We start from the raw sequence: 14,205 nt of genomic DNA, 5'->3' as shown, positions 1-14,205 counted from the left end.
TTACTTGAGAAGGATGGCCAGCAATCACCCAGGCTGTCCTTGGTTTCCCCTGATAGTCAGCCATGGCGGATTTGCACAGGCGACGCAGAGACGTAAACATGGCTTCCTCCACTTTACCAAGCCATTCCTCCACGTTGCCCCGGGCTTTCAGGCCTTTTCCCAAGCTAACCTAGAGAAGAGTCAGAGCAATAACAACATGTTCAGTGTGGCACGTTCCAGCCGTACATCTTCTGTACTTCTATAACAGACCCCTGACACACTGAAGCTTAACCACAAATACTAGAATCTTCTATTGGTATTCCACTCTACATCTCTACTCCTTTTTTTTTTTTTTTTTTTTTTAAATGCTTCCCTTTGGAGCCAGATCCCTGAAAAAAGGAGTATATGTGACTACATTGACTACATGAGTTCCCTTACTTTCTTTTCCTACTTACTGCCATTTAATTTTTGGCCCCAACTCTTCCTCTAAACACGGCAAGGTCATTAAGGTTACCAATGCTCTTTCAGTTTTCAAGTCCAAATGATATTTTTCTGTCCTACACATACTTATTTCTTAGACTTCCAGTGACCTGACTGCCTTGCTTGTCTGGGTCTCTTAGATCTTCCACCTTCCCTTTAACTTCCATGTTTTCCCTGGATCCTAGCTGTGGTTCTCCCCTTTCTCTTCTTCTGCATTAATGATGAGCAAATTCTTTTGCAAGAGAGTCAATTCAGGACAAATAAAATGTTTATAGGTTCCTGCCACTCTTGTGGATACATTTCCTGCTCTAACTGGACTGAAATCCTCAGCATTTCCCCACACATTTCCTCTGTAAGGAAAGCTCTCCCTCCCATGTCTCTGCTCCATGTTCTTTGGCTGCTTCTGTGTGTGTGTGTGTGTGTGTGTGTGTGTGTGTGTGTGTGTGTGAGAGAGAGAGAGAGAGAGAGGTAGGTAGGTAGGTAGGTAGGTGAGGGGGTAGAGAGAGAGGGAGGGAGAGAGAGATTTCTCTCTGTGAAGTCCTGTGGTTCTCTGCAGTTTGCTAATACATTCACTCCCTCGGTGATTACTGCATGCCAGGCATTGTGCAGTGTCCTGGCTACACCACTGCCAACAATGACAACTAACACTTTCATAACACCTGCTGGGTACAGTTCTGAGTAATCTACATAGAATTATATGTTTTATACACACACACACACACACACACACACACACACACATTTCAAATACAATTTGAACATCCTCAGCATCTCATTAATCAGGCCCTGTTACTATTCCTCATTTTATAGATAAGGTTAAAGGATGGGACCTGGTTCCAGGTGGCTGGCAGTAGACCCAGTGCTCTTAACCAGCTCACTCTTCTGCCTCTCATGGAGAGCTGAATAAGGCTGGGCTCCAGTTACCTCCACTCTGTTCCCAAGAACAAAGCACACACCTCTGCTACCGCACTTACTGTGGTACTTAGCAATCGTTTGTTTGACTGTGGCTCCACTAGACCCCTTTGTGGCAAACATCTCATCTTCGTTATCTTTGAAACTGCTGAAGCCGCAGAGTACAATGCGGTAGCCCGTGATGAACATTTAGAGCGACAAGAAGTACACTTCTACCTTCTACCCTGGAATGGCAACAAAGCTTTTCCTATAAAGAATCATAAACAAAAAGCACAGTACCCGTTCTCCTTCTGGTGACAGCATCGCTAAAATATCATTAGTGTAAATCTTTTCTGGCTCTCCTTCCACACCAGGAATTTTTCCTTCAGTAGGAGGCATGACGGCAAATTCAAGCTTTGAAATGGAGTCAAAGCATTTCCTTAAGTGTGGCTGCACAGCTTGGGGATTTCGTGTCTGGGCCAGAATCTCCAGAAGCTCATCATTTGACAAGAAGTAAAATCTGGATTAAAGAAAATACTTAAAATATAACTTGAAAGTGTCAACATGAAAGATAAATCCTTTAGCCATATCTCTTTCCCAGTCACTAATTTCCTAAACTTCCAACTTTCTGGTCCTGGGTTTCTCGGGAGACCAGGTGTCTCTACAGCCATTATGGAGACTAGAGTGGCTGCATCTCAGACATCTAGAATTAGTGCCTGACACATAAAAGATATTTTATGATACTTTTCAAAAAATTATAAAAAATGCCAGCTCTTTCTATGGCCCTGATTTGTTCTAGAGGAAAGATACAGAATTTGTTTTCCCTAGAACCTGGCCTTAGTACCATACACGTCCCTACTTATTTTTTTTAAAGATTTTATTTATTTATTTGACAGATAGAGACCATAAGTAGGCAGAGAGGCAGGCAGAGAGAAAGGAGGAAGCAGGCTTCCTGCTGAGCAAAGAGCCCAATGTGGGGCTTGATCCCAGGACCCTGGGATCATGACCTGAGCCGAAGGCAGAGGCTTTAACCCACTGAGCCACCCAGGCACCCCACACGTCCCTACTTTAATACCTAGTGTGTTGGGTAGATGGACAGGTGGTTTTAGGAACTTTATTTGGTTCTGTGAATATCCACATGTGGGCCATACTGGTGTGATCCTGCGTGGCATCTTCTTAGATCTTGCCCACCAGGGCCATTTGGAGGCACGAAGACACCACAGGAAGAGAACTGGAGAGGGGGCATACCTGGATGCCCAGGGATGAGGGAGAGGGATAAGGGCCTGGTCAGAGAAGACAGTTCGCCTCTAGAGTGGAGGAGGCTGCCTATGAGAGACCCCTTGGTTTAGAAGGGAACGGATGGAAAAGAGCCCATGGCAGGCCCCACGTGGAAGAGGGGGCCAGGTAGGTCAGGCTGCTCTGCTGCCTTGCCTCTCTTCTCCTTGCCCCAAACCTGGAGACCTCAGAAACCTCATAGGGAGAGGGGCGGGTTGGTCCCCACATATCCTCATTATCACCAAAGACTTTAGACCTGCAACAGGCTTGGGCAGAGAAGGGGGGAAGTTTTCACTTTGAAAGGAGTTCAGAGTTTGATTATTAGAGATCATTTATTGGGTTGAGGGGACGAGAGGTTTTTGTTTGTTTATATTATCATTTGAGAATGACCAGAAAATTTGTGAGGTCTGCTTAAAATTTTGTCCAGGGCCCCTGGCTGGGAATGGAAAGGCAGTTATTAGTTAGAAATGAAGATGCTTCTGTCCTGCTTCTTTACCATCCAGTAGTAATTAATTTGTGCCCACACCTCTCTTTCAACTAATGAAACAACTATAAAGATTGGACCATGAGCCCTGTGAGAGCAGGAACAGTACTGTATTCATCTTGCTACCAGGAGCTACCTTGGTCTACAGCTCACAGTATGTCTTCATGAAAGCTACAGGGTATAACAACACCACATAGAGCCTCCTGACGGAACACATATAGCAGAACTAGTTCATGCAGTTCTAAGCGAAAGAACAAATAAAAGTGGATGCTTTTCGGTGGTCAGTATTATCACGGTGAATTTGCTTCCAGCTTTCTTTAAGTATCAAAAGTACTGTACAGATTTTCTCTAGCTTTGGGAGACTCCAGCTGGGAACCACTGAGTGAAACAGACAAAAGGCACATTCCAAACCTCAAAGTCTTTCATCTTTCTCCATGTTGCCTGAATTGATGAGTTGATGAATTAAGATTTTAGTAAGATTTGTGTGTATTCTTAAAGCCCGACCACTTCTGTTAAAACTCAACTAAATCTTCTGGATCTTGGATTTCTCGTGCACACTCGTACCCAGTCCAGGTCCCCAGGAAAAACCCCTCTCAACCAAGTAACACAGATAAGCACCTACCCTTGGTTGCCACAGTGCTTGTCCAAGGACAGACCTTAATGGCCATTTCCTTAACAACTAACAGGAAAATACCAGGGAAGATGAACCATTTTGCCCTGTCTTATAGTACAATATGCCCTAATGACTGAAGCTGGGAGCTTTGGCTATCATCACGTAATTTATCCTGGTGTTAAAAAAACTATATTATAATGGTTTATTTACATGATTATTCATGTGTTAACCATGAGCCCCATTAGGGCAGGAATCCAGCCTTTTCTTCTTTGTATCTTCAGCACTTAGCACAACATTTGGTATGTTTTTGGAATAAAGAGATGAATAAAAAATTTCATTTGGACATTTGTGAAAAGATCTCTTAGACAACTTCTCCAGTGACACTCTTAGGTCACTGATTAATCCAAAGAAACCCACTCAGGCAAAAGTGTCCTCTGACTTTTCGCATGCACATCTACGGACACACATGCAGGCAGAAACACACACATGCACCCAACAATGAAACAATGCTGAGACCAAGAATCTCTCCGGCACCTTGGGTACTCACCCACTTAGTCCTCCACCAAATACTTGACCTCTGTTCTTGAGTCTTACACTCCCCAATCAAGATACCAGCTGGATTGATCGGCCAACTATCGTATCTTTCTTGTTTCTTGTTCTGGTTCCCTGATGTTTTGAGGTAATGGTTTCTTTTTAAGTATACCCTTTTAAATTAATGGATAGTTTTCACTACTAAAAATATCATAGGTTGCTTTATAAACTTACCTTGGAAAGATGACTCTTTTTGATTCTAAATATGCCTCTAGACACTTCTGAATTTGGTCAAGTAATGCATTATTATTTTGAAAAGTCTCCAGAAGTCCTGTTTATTGGGTGGGAAAAGGCAATAGTAAAATTGTGTTAAAAATCAATAGAAAATACCATTTTAAGTAGAAGTAAAATATGATATTAACATTCTTTAAAGCTTTGCCTTTATTTGATAAGAAACGGTCGAAAAAACATAAATTGTGGGAGGTTGGCCAACAATGTTAACTGTTACTTTTAATAACATTATCTACTATTAATTTTAATAATTACCACAGACAAACAAGTATTCAACCTGCAACAATTTTTAGCTGGTGCACCCCACTTTTTTGGTGCATGAACCAAAGCCAAACCCAAGCACAGACCATTGTGCACGCGAAGTGCATTCTCACTTAGGGGCTTCAATTTTGTTCTTCTCTCTGCCTTTCACACACTCTCTCAGATTTGCACATGTGTCTCACGCCCTCTTTCCTGCTGCTTTCTGTTCAAATGCCACTCAACTGTGTCAAAAGAGCCCTCCATCACAAATGTTTTTCATGAATTACTGGAAAATCAGATGGAGACATTTTTATGGTTCTAAGTCTGAGAGCTTTAGCAGAATGGGTCAACTGAATGTGAATATATATCTTGTAGTCAAATTATGACATGCAGGCCTCACTGATACTCTGTGGCAGAATCCCCAAATTATAAAAGGAGCAGAAATAATCAGATTCTTGGGTGCCAAAATTATGAACTAAGCTGACGAGTAATAATAACAGCGATAATAGTTAACAACAGCAACAACAGTGCTTAGTTCACATTTTTCAGCAAGAGTGTTGGATGTGCTACAACTGTTCATGGTCATCAACGCTGACGAGAATCAACAAGGATTGAATGTACCCCCATATTGCCAGAATCTTATAGATGGTTGTAAAGTCTTTTTATTTGTTTTTTAAAATTTTGTTTTATACCTGGTTGAGTTGCTGCTCGAAGAGCATTAGGCAGCCGGTTCACCTTCCTCATGATTTCTTTCCACGACTTATCCACTTGCAGGAACATCTTAGCCTCGGCAGGTAGCTGCCTCTGAATATCGGGAGCATTAAAAATACTTTCTAGGTAGAGCCAGTTTCTCTGACAGTTTAGCCACTCTTCCTAGGAGAAAAATGTGGGCATCATCAAATTTTTTATCCCAGAAATGCAGTGTCGGGACCTAGTTCTCACGGTACTCTGTGCCTCCCGCCAGTGTGTGTGTCGGCCCAACATCTGTGAGAGTTTCTCACTTCTCACTCTGGATTTGGGGTTATGCCTGAGCCATAGTGTCACAAGTGTTCCCTGGTTTATCTCAAGTATCTTACTTTACAGTTAATTATTTGGATAGTCCCCACTATTTGGCACTTTTTAAGGGCCTCCTGTGAACACATTACTTTGCTCTATAGTCCCTCCCTTTATAGGGCTCAGCCATCAGTAGAGGAGGCTGGAAAGGTATCAGATTATAAGGGATTCATCAAAGAGGGTAATTCCTAAAAATGATCTCCATGAAACAAAGTTGGAACAAAAGATCTTTTCCCACTTAATGCCTTTATTATTGTACAGATAACTTTTCATATTAGAATATTTAAAAACCTGGGGCACCTGGGTGGCTCAGTGGGTTAAGCGTCTGCCTTTGGTTCAGGTCATGATCCCAGGGTCCTGGAATCGAGCCCTGCATCGGGTTCCCTGTTCAGCGGGAATCCTGCTTCTCCCTCTCCCACTTCCCCTGCTTGTGTTCCTGCTCTCGCTACTTCTGTCTCTGTCAAATAAATGAATAAAATCTTAAAAATTAAAAAAAAGAATATTTAGAAATCTAAGCATAATTAAGTCAAGCTAGAAATCTGCAGTCTCAGAAAGAGATTGGATGGGAACAAAGTAAGGTCAGTATAAATGGGTTTTTTGTTCTACTGTGGGGTAATCTGAAGTAGAATAAAATAAAAAGGAAAGGTGTACCACAAGGAAGGGTACCAAGGAGATTTAAAGCAAAAGTGTGTGTTTTTCCAGTGTATACGAGGTAATTGTGGTACTGTGAGAGGTTGTCTAAAAGCTGTGAATGCCTGAAACTTAGAAGCCCAGGTGTTCCCTGCCTGAGCTTAAAGCTGTTGCCAGCAAAGGTTTAATTAAGCCACTTAATAAGGTACCAAAGCTGCCTGCCATTTTGGGATGGAAACCGGTTGAGGAGACAAGTCTTTCACTGGAGTGTATGCACCTTTCTTTTCCAATTACAAAGTTTAATATATCAACTGGCTGAGGTACTTAGGGAGGGAAAGAGGGAGGTGCAGGGGGAATGAGAATAGCTGAAGACAAGGGTGTATATTCTTCAGGTGAAAAATTCTTAGAGGTTCTCTGCCTTTTGAACTTTGAATTCTGAAACCATTGGTGGCAGGATTCAGTTAGTGACAACACAAGTTCATTGAATCATTTCAAGAGTTGAATGATTTCAAAAGTCCTGGTCTCAGAAAAAGGTTAAGCTTTCATACTAGGGCAGTGATCACCTTAAAACACATAACAAAGAGAATTTTTTTAATCTTAGGAATTGACAAATACCAAAAATGCTATCTTGAATCATGATACCCATCAGTAGTTCATATCATCTAGACGAGCATCTAGAACTCCATTATAAAATCTTTTCAGACTGGTGCTAGTTTTTTTAATGAAAACTTGGTTTAAATGTAAACTTCATACCACATTGTCACTTTTGTCTCAATAAAACTATAGATTTATAAGTAAACAAAAAATGTGGGCAACATAGAGGAGCTGAGGATGACCTCCACCTGAGAGCCAGCAAGAAATTGAAGCCCTTAATCCCAGAGTTGCGAGGAAATAGTTTCTGCCAACAATGTGAGTGAGCTTGGAAAGGGATCCTCCTTGAGTTGAACCTCTGATGAGAACCAAGTCATGGCCCACATCTTGATTGAACCTTTGTGAGACCCTAAGTAGGAGATTCAGTTAAATCATACCTGAACCCCTGACCCACAGAAACTGTGGGAAAATAAATATAGACTGTTTCATACCACCAAGTTTGTGGTATTTTGTTTCATGGCAATAATAATTAATATGATATGGCATAATCATATAAAGAAAAACTTAGTATATTTGCATTTTCCTTACATTCTGAATATAATAAAATGTCAACAATTAAGTCTTATTTCTAAACTATATATTTAAACTATATCATATTTAACAATTGTCTTATTTCCAAACCATATCAGATTAAAGAAATGATTTCTAAAGTACCGTGGATCCCCAATTCTCTGAGTGCATGAACTGAAACTGCCTTCACTCACCAGTGTTTGATTAAATAAGGCAAGTTGTTTCTGCCAGTCATCCACTCGAGTTTTCAATGGACCAACATAACGTGATGAGGCAATGGTTGCAATGTTGATGGTGCTGTCATCAAGAAGGACCTTTAAACAAAGAAGAAAAAAACATGCAGCATCATGAGTTTGTGCTCTCAAAGATAATTACAGATGTTTAATCCCAAGAGTCCACTCAAAGTCCAACCTTTTGAATAAATAGCCTCGTCCCGCCTACTGTTTCCTACCCATCTGCTTCCCTTCCTTATCCACTTCAGTGCCTCACAACCCACTCTCACGTCCTCTCAAATGTTACTGAGAGACTTCTGATTGCCAAATCTTGCCTATTTCTGTAATTATTAATGGCACATTTTTTGTTGTTATTGTTTGGTTCAATACTCTTCTTCTCTCTCCCCATACTTTAAGGTATCTGGTACCTTCTTTATACCATTTGGTCATCTAAGCCTTTATTTCTTAAAGTACTCAAAACTTATAAAATTAGGTATCTTCTCTATCCAATGAAAAATTGCTTTATCTCAATTATCTTGAGGAAGAGAATTTTTTTAATCTTAGGAATTGACAATAACTGGGTTATTGAAAGTGGACTATAAACTAACTGAACTCATTCATATCAAGGTTAGAATGACTATAAACAGTTTTCCCTCTACCTCCTTCCCCTACTTTTCCCCTTTACACTACAGCAATCCTTACAGAACATGTGAATTCTAAAAAATGTGTCTGTTAATCTAAAGGATTTTAATTGCCCTATTTAAATTATAAATTTCTTGAGAGCAGATGTCCCATCACCCAGCATCACTTGGCCTGCTTCTACCTGACTTTCATCTTAGGTTTGCTCTCTTGTCTACTGCCAACAGTAACATCTGGTCTTGCTCTTCCAACCTACACCTGGCAAAGCCATTTCATCATTAGTTCTTGTATGGGTACACCCAAATGGGTCAAGGCTTTGCTTTTTAAATTTGGCCGTAAGATACAGATCCTTTTACTAAACAAATATGTGTTTGAATTTTAAATCATTTAAGAATATTCCAAATGCATCGATTAGATTTATTTTCTTTCATTTTTCAGAGAGTATGGCCATCGACTCCTATCTCAAAAAAATTCAGGTGAACTTAGTTTCTTCATGCGGTATAAACCTGAAATGCTTGTTCATGTTTCTTTGCCTCATTTAAATGGTTTGAAATGCCTTTCATTCTCATCTATGTCTGTCAAATACCATTTATTCTTTAAGGTCCAGCATGTCTTGGCTGGTCTAGGAAGGATGCTGTGATCACTTCAGCTTATAAATTATCTCTTGCTAAAAAAAAAAAAAAAAAAAAAAAAAAAAAATTACCTCTTGCTTTTCTAAACTTTTCAACTGTTAAGTATACAATTATAATTCATATGTATGCCACTTTTATTGCTTTGTTAATACTTCATGTACAAGCATATCTGTCAATTATTCATATTCATATTTTGCCTTTCCAATTAGATTTTTTCTTAGTAACTCTCATATTTCATTCCTTCATCATAATCTCCCATAGAAGATTCAGGAGTAGGTCTGACCAATCTTTACCATGGGTTTTCAATAACCCAGTTACCCTACCTGTATGTCATCTGTGCCACCCAGGATAAACACATCTTTGGAGTCACGGTGAGGGAGAATGACGAATTCAGTTGTTTTCCAAGAATCCTCCACCTTAGAAATAATTCAATTCTTAGGATTCCAAAATTAATTTGTTTAGGTACTCAATAAATGCAAGTAGAATAAAATAAGTGAAAACTCCATAATCATCCCATTTTCCTCTTAACTGCCTTTAAAATTCTTGAAATCTTCTTCCTGGTTAAACAATACTGATATGCTAAATTTTATTGATGAACATTTAAATACATATAAGTAACGTGTGATATGTTAATGTCCGTCCCTTACCACTTTATGCCTTAAATGTAAGGAAAATATTTCTTTTTACACAGGTGATTTGTGGGTATGTATGTATTTTTAGGGTAAGGAGGTAAGTAGCTTAAGTAGGGAAGTCTCTTCATTGTCTTATAGCATTTCACACTGTTACTTTTTTCTGGTAGTTTGAAAGATGATGTATTTTGCTATAAAAGATCTTCCTTGGAATGTGGTTTTTCATATATGCCTGTAAATATCAAACTTTGTTGTCATCAAAGTGGACTATAAACTAAGTGGAAAGAGGATACTGATGAAAGTGTTGCTGACAATAATAATGGTAATAAATGGTAAGAAAACAACAGAAGGACGACTGATGAGAAATTGAAAGGTGCAATGATGAAAAACCCATATAGATGAATCCAGAGTTGGTGATCTTCATGCTAAATATGAAAATCTACACAGTCCTTGATCTTCAGAACATATTTTCCAGATTTACCTTTTTAAGAATTGTTTCTAAGGCAGCTTCTCCAGAAGCCTGTCCAGAAATGTCCTGGATTTCTTGGGCAAAATCAAAAACATGCAACTCAGAGAGCTTCTCCAAGGTTAATGGAATTTCAAGGTCCACTAGGGAGGCATCAACTGTTTGTTCAATAGCTGCCCAATGTCTTGACTTCAAAGTTGGGTTCCTCAAGTCAATGATAACTGGAAGCTGGAAAGCAAACAGTCTCAAAGGCACCATGCTTTTTATCTTTTTTTTTTTTTTTTTTACTATAGGTATATGAGTTTATTTCCCCTTTCTTTCTTCCTTCCTTCCTTTCTTTCATTCATTAACATATAGTGTGTTATTAGTTTCAGTGGTAGAATTTAATGATTTGTCAGTTGCCTATTCTACCCAGTGCTAATTATGTCAAATGCCCTCCTTAATGCTCATCACCTAATTACGTTATCCCCCTATCCACCTCCCCTACCTTAAAAACATAGCCCAAGGCTTCTGATTTCAATTCAGGAATGTGGAGAACTGGAAAGAATACCATTTGTGCTCTTACAAAAGGAAAATTCTGGACAAACTGAAAATTAATTACTTCTAATGATCCCATCAAAAAATAGAGGTTGAAGGGCAAACAACTAACTCAAACTTTGGGAGGAGACTGTTATCTGTAGATTTCTCCACAGCAAAAAAAAAAAAAAAAAAAAAAAAAAGGAAAAAGAAAAAAAAAAAAAAAAAAAAAAAAACCAGGACCTGAGAATTTGCTTACCTAGGACATATGCCTTGGGTTGTCACTTAAGCTAGCAAGAAGATTCAGCTAAATTTAAAAAATAAGTTGCTAAAAATGGAAAAAAATAAATTCCTAAAGAGTGAGAGTAGGGTAGCATAAGAATGTGAAGTCTACAAACACAAAGGTGTTCACAGGGAAGACTGGGGAGAATCCTAAGAAAGTCTACCTTATGGTGCTGGCTGGGGAGAGGAACACAGCAGCCTCTATTGTAACTCTAATCAACCCATTTCTCCCAGTTTTCATATAAAACAAATGACTTAATGTCAGGAAAATGAGCAACAAACGCTGCTATTTTAAGGCATTGTGATAACCCACTATAGATTTCTGTATATCTTGGGAGAAACAAAATTGGAAAAATAAAAGCTCTATTCATGGGGGAGGGAAAGAAATACTCTCTAGGCTCATTACTACAGCTGGAGGAGGGGCAGGAACACCAGTGAAGGTCAACAGTCTGAGAACAAGAGACACAGTGCCTTGCTAAGATAGAGGCTTAATCAGAACACAAATGGAATGCCCCTCCTAACCTCTCCCACCAGACTAACAAATATTGAATAAAAATAACTGGAATACAGACTGATTAGCTGCAAGAGACAGATTCACTCTGGGGACAATATATAGGGAGGACCCAAGGTCAGATAGAAACAAAAATTGAAAAAATAATCCTTGGCAAATGAGCCCAAACCATAAACACAAGGTATCAAAAGAACAATTTGTAGTATACTGAGGTAACAATAGCAACATCAAACCTCAAATCTAGCCCAATTCCTTACTAGATTTAACATAACATGGCACACAAAAGGCAAGTAGGAGGAAAGGCACGCTCATTTCCAGGCCTAAGAATTATTTACTTCAGTATCTAGGGTACTACATAAGATGCCTGGCTTTCAATAAAAATGTCAGAACTATATAAAAAGCTAAGATAAACATACACTTAAGAAACAAACAAGCAAACAAAACCCACCAGACTCAGATATGACACACAATGTTGAAATTAATAGAAAATGCAAAATAATTATAATTAACATGGCAATGGCTCTAATGGAAAAGGTAGGCAACATACAATACCAGATGGGAAATGGTAATAGGAAAATGTAAGCTGGTACATCTGGGTGGCTCAGTTAGTTAAGCATCTGCCTTTGGCACAGGTCATGATCCCAGGGTCCTGGAATCGAGTCTTGCATATGGCTCCTTGCTCAGTGGGGAGCCTGTTTCTGCCACTGCCTGCTGCTCCCCCTCCTTGTGCTCTTTCTCTCTCTCTCTCTCTGACAAATAAATAAAATCTTTAAAAAAAGATTGAAGCTATAATTAAGAATTAAATAAACGTTAGAATGGGAAAAGGTAGCAAGAGAGATAAAGAATGTCTTTGATGAGCTTGAAATAGCCAAGGAATGTGTGAATGGGAAGATAAGTGAGTAGAAAATCCCCATACTGATACATGAGAGAAAATAGAGGTTAAAAACCCAAAACAGTAAAAAAAACAAAACCCAAAACCACAGAGAATCCAAGAGTTACAGGACAATATATGCAACATATATTGAATACATGCAACAGAAATCTCAAAGAATAACATAAATGGCTACATTTTTTCCCCCAAATTAAAGACAGGTACCAAATCACAGATCCAAGAAAATCAGATAACATGAAATGGGATAAATACAAACTGTAAACCACAACAACACACACCTAGGCATATCACATTATAAACTGACCAAAATGAAGAAAAAGAAATAATCTTGAAGGCAGCCCAACCAAAAAATACTATTATCTACAGAAGAACAGGGAGAAGAACTATAGCAGATTTCTTGTTAGAAACCATGCAAGCAAGAAAGTGATGAAAGGATACTTTTAAATTGCTGAAAGAAAAAACAAAACCTGTTGACTGAGAATGATAAGTTTATATTATCATTTAAATTATCACTCAAAATAAAGGATAAAGAATTTCTCAAAACTGAAACTTAGGGAACTCATTGTTAGCCTACCTACTCAATAAGAAATATTAATGGAAGTTCTTCAAGCTATGAGTCAGAATCTTAGATCCACACAAAGAAATGAAGACTAGAAATAAAGGCAAAATAAATTTCATTTTGTTTCCTATTTTGATTGTCCTGAAAGATGATTGTATAAAATAAAAATAGTAGCAATATATTATTGCAATATTATATAATATAGTATAATATATAGAATTATATATATGTTATATATTATAATATTATAATATATTATGCATATAGTATATATAAAGGTAAAATACAAAAAAACAAAATGAAGAGGTACATAAAAGGGACACAGAAGTCAACTGAGACAGCTCTCAATAGCCAAAGTTGTAAAGATTAAGCAAACAATAAATAATGTAGTATTGCATTATAATCCAAATTATAAAGTAAATATCCATGAGTTCATATTGACATAAATAAACAATTGAATGGGTGGTTGGATTACTAGACAGAGAACAGATAAAGCTAAACAGAAAGATACAAATTACCAACATCAATAGTGAAAAAGCAGACTCACTTCTGATCCCACTTTTTTTTTTTAAAGATTTATTTTAGAGAGACAGAGAAAAAGAGTGAGAGTGAGTGAGTTGGGAGAGCAGCGGAGGAAGAGAATCTTCAAGCAGACTTCCTTCTGAGCACAGAGTCTGAAACAGGGCCTGATCCTACAACTCATGAGATCATGACCTGAGCCAAAACCAAGAACCAAACATTTAACTGACTAAGCGACCCAGGTGCCCCAGATCCCACATACTTTTAAAATATAATAAAGAAATATGATCAATTCTATGTCTATAAATTCAACAATTTGGATAAAATGTACAATTACCTTGAAAAATACACTATAAACCCCCCTCAAAAAGAAATAGATAACCTGAATAATTCAATATGTATTAAAGAAATTAAAGAAATAGTAAAGAAATTCAATTTATAGTTAAAAGCCTTCCAAAAAAGTAGACTTCAAACAGAAATGGCTTCACTAGTGAATTCTACTAAACACTTAAAGAAGAAATAATATTAACTCTATACTATTTCCTCCAGAAAACAGAAGAGGAAGGAACCCTTCCCAACTCATTTTAATGTACAAAAAAAAGCCCCTAAAATTAAAAAATGAATTCAGTAAGATCACAGGACATAAGATCAATATACAATAGTCAAGTATTCAATAGTATTCTGCCATATAGCAGCAATGAACAATTGGAATTTGGAATT

The 14,205-nt window shown here is 38.1% G+C and overlaps 1 protein-coding gene across 2 annotated transcripts in view; it reads right to left on the bottom strand.

The window, feature by feature from the left end:
* The window catches only part of DNAH6 (dynein axonemal heavy chain 6), a 222,672-nt gene that overhangs the window by 146,031 nt on the left and 62,436 nt on the right, over positions 1-14,205 (bottom strand). For both annotated transcript variants that reach the window (XM_045079084.1, XM_004742302.3), the window contains exons 19-25: positions 10,222-10,434; positions 9,435-9,527; positions 7,823-7,942; positions 5,477-5,657; positions 4,488-4,584; positions 1,651-1,870; positions 5-169 (exon numbers count right to left, since the gene is read on the bottom strand). In XM_045079084.1, coding sequence (XP_044935019.1) covers positions 5-169; positions 1,651-1,870; positions 4,488-4,584; positions 5,477-5,657; positions 7,823-7,942; positions 9,435-9,527; positions 10,222-10,434 — 1,089 coding nt within the window. The remainder of the gene's footprint in view (positions 1-4; positions 170-1,650; positions 1,871-4,487; positions 4,585-5,476; positions 5,658-7,822; positions 7,943-9,434; positions 9,528-10,221; positions 10,435-14,205) is intronic.

This window comes from Mustela putorius, unplaced genomic scaffold (assembly GCF_011764305.1).
Source record: "Mustela putorius furo isolate JIRA1106 unplaced genomic scaffold, ASM1176430v1.1 tig00000281_pilon_pilon_pilon, whole genome shotgun sequence".
Classification (NCBI taxonomy): domain Eukaryota; kingdom Metazoa; phylum Chordata; class Mammalia; order Carnivora; family Mustelidae; genus Mustela; species Mustela putorius.
This window is presented reverse-complemented; position numbering and strand designations above follow the sequence as displayed.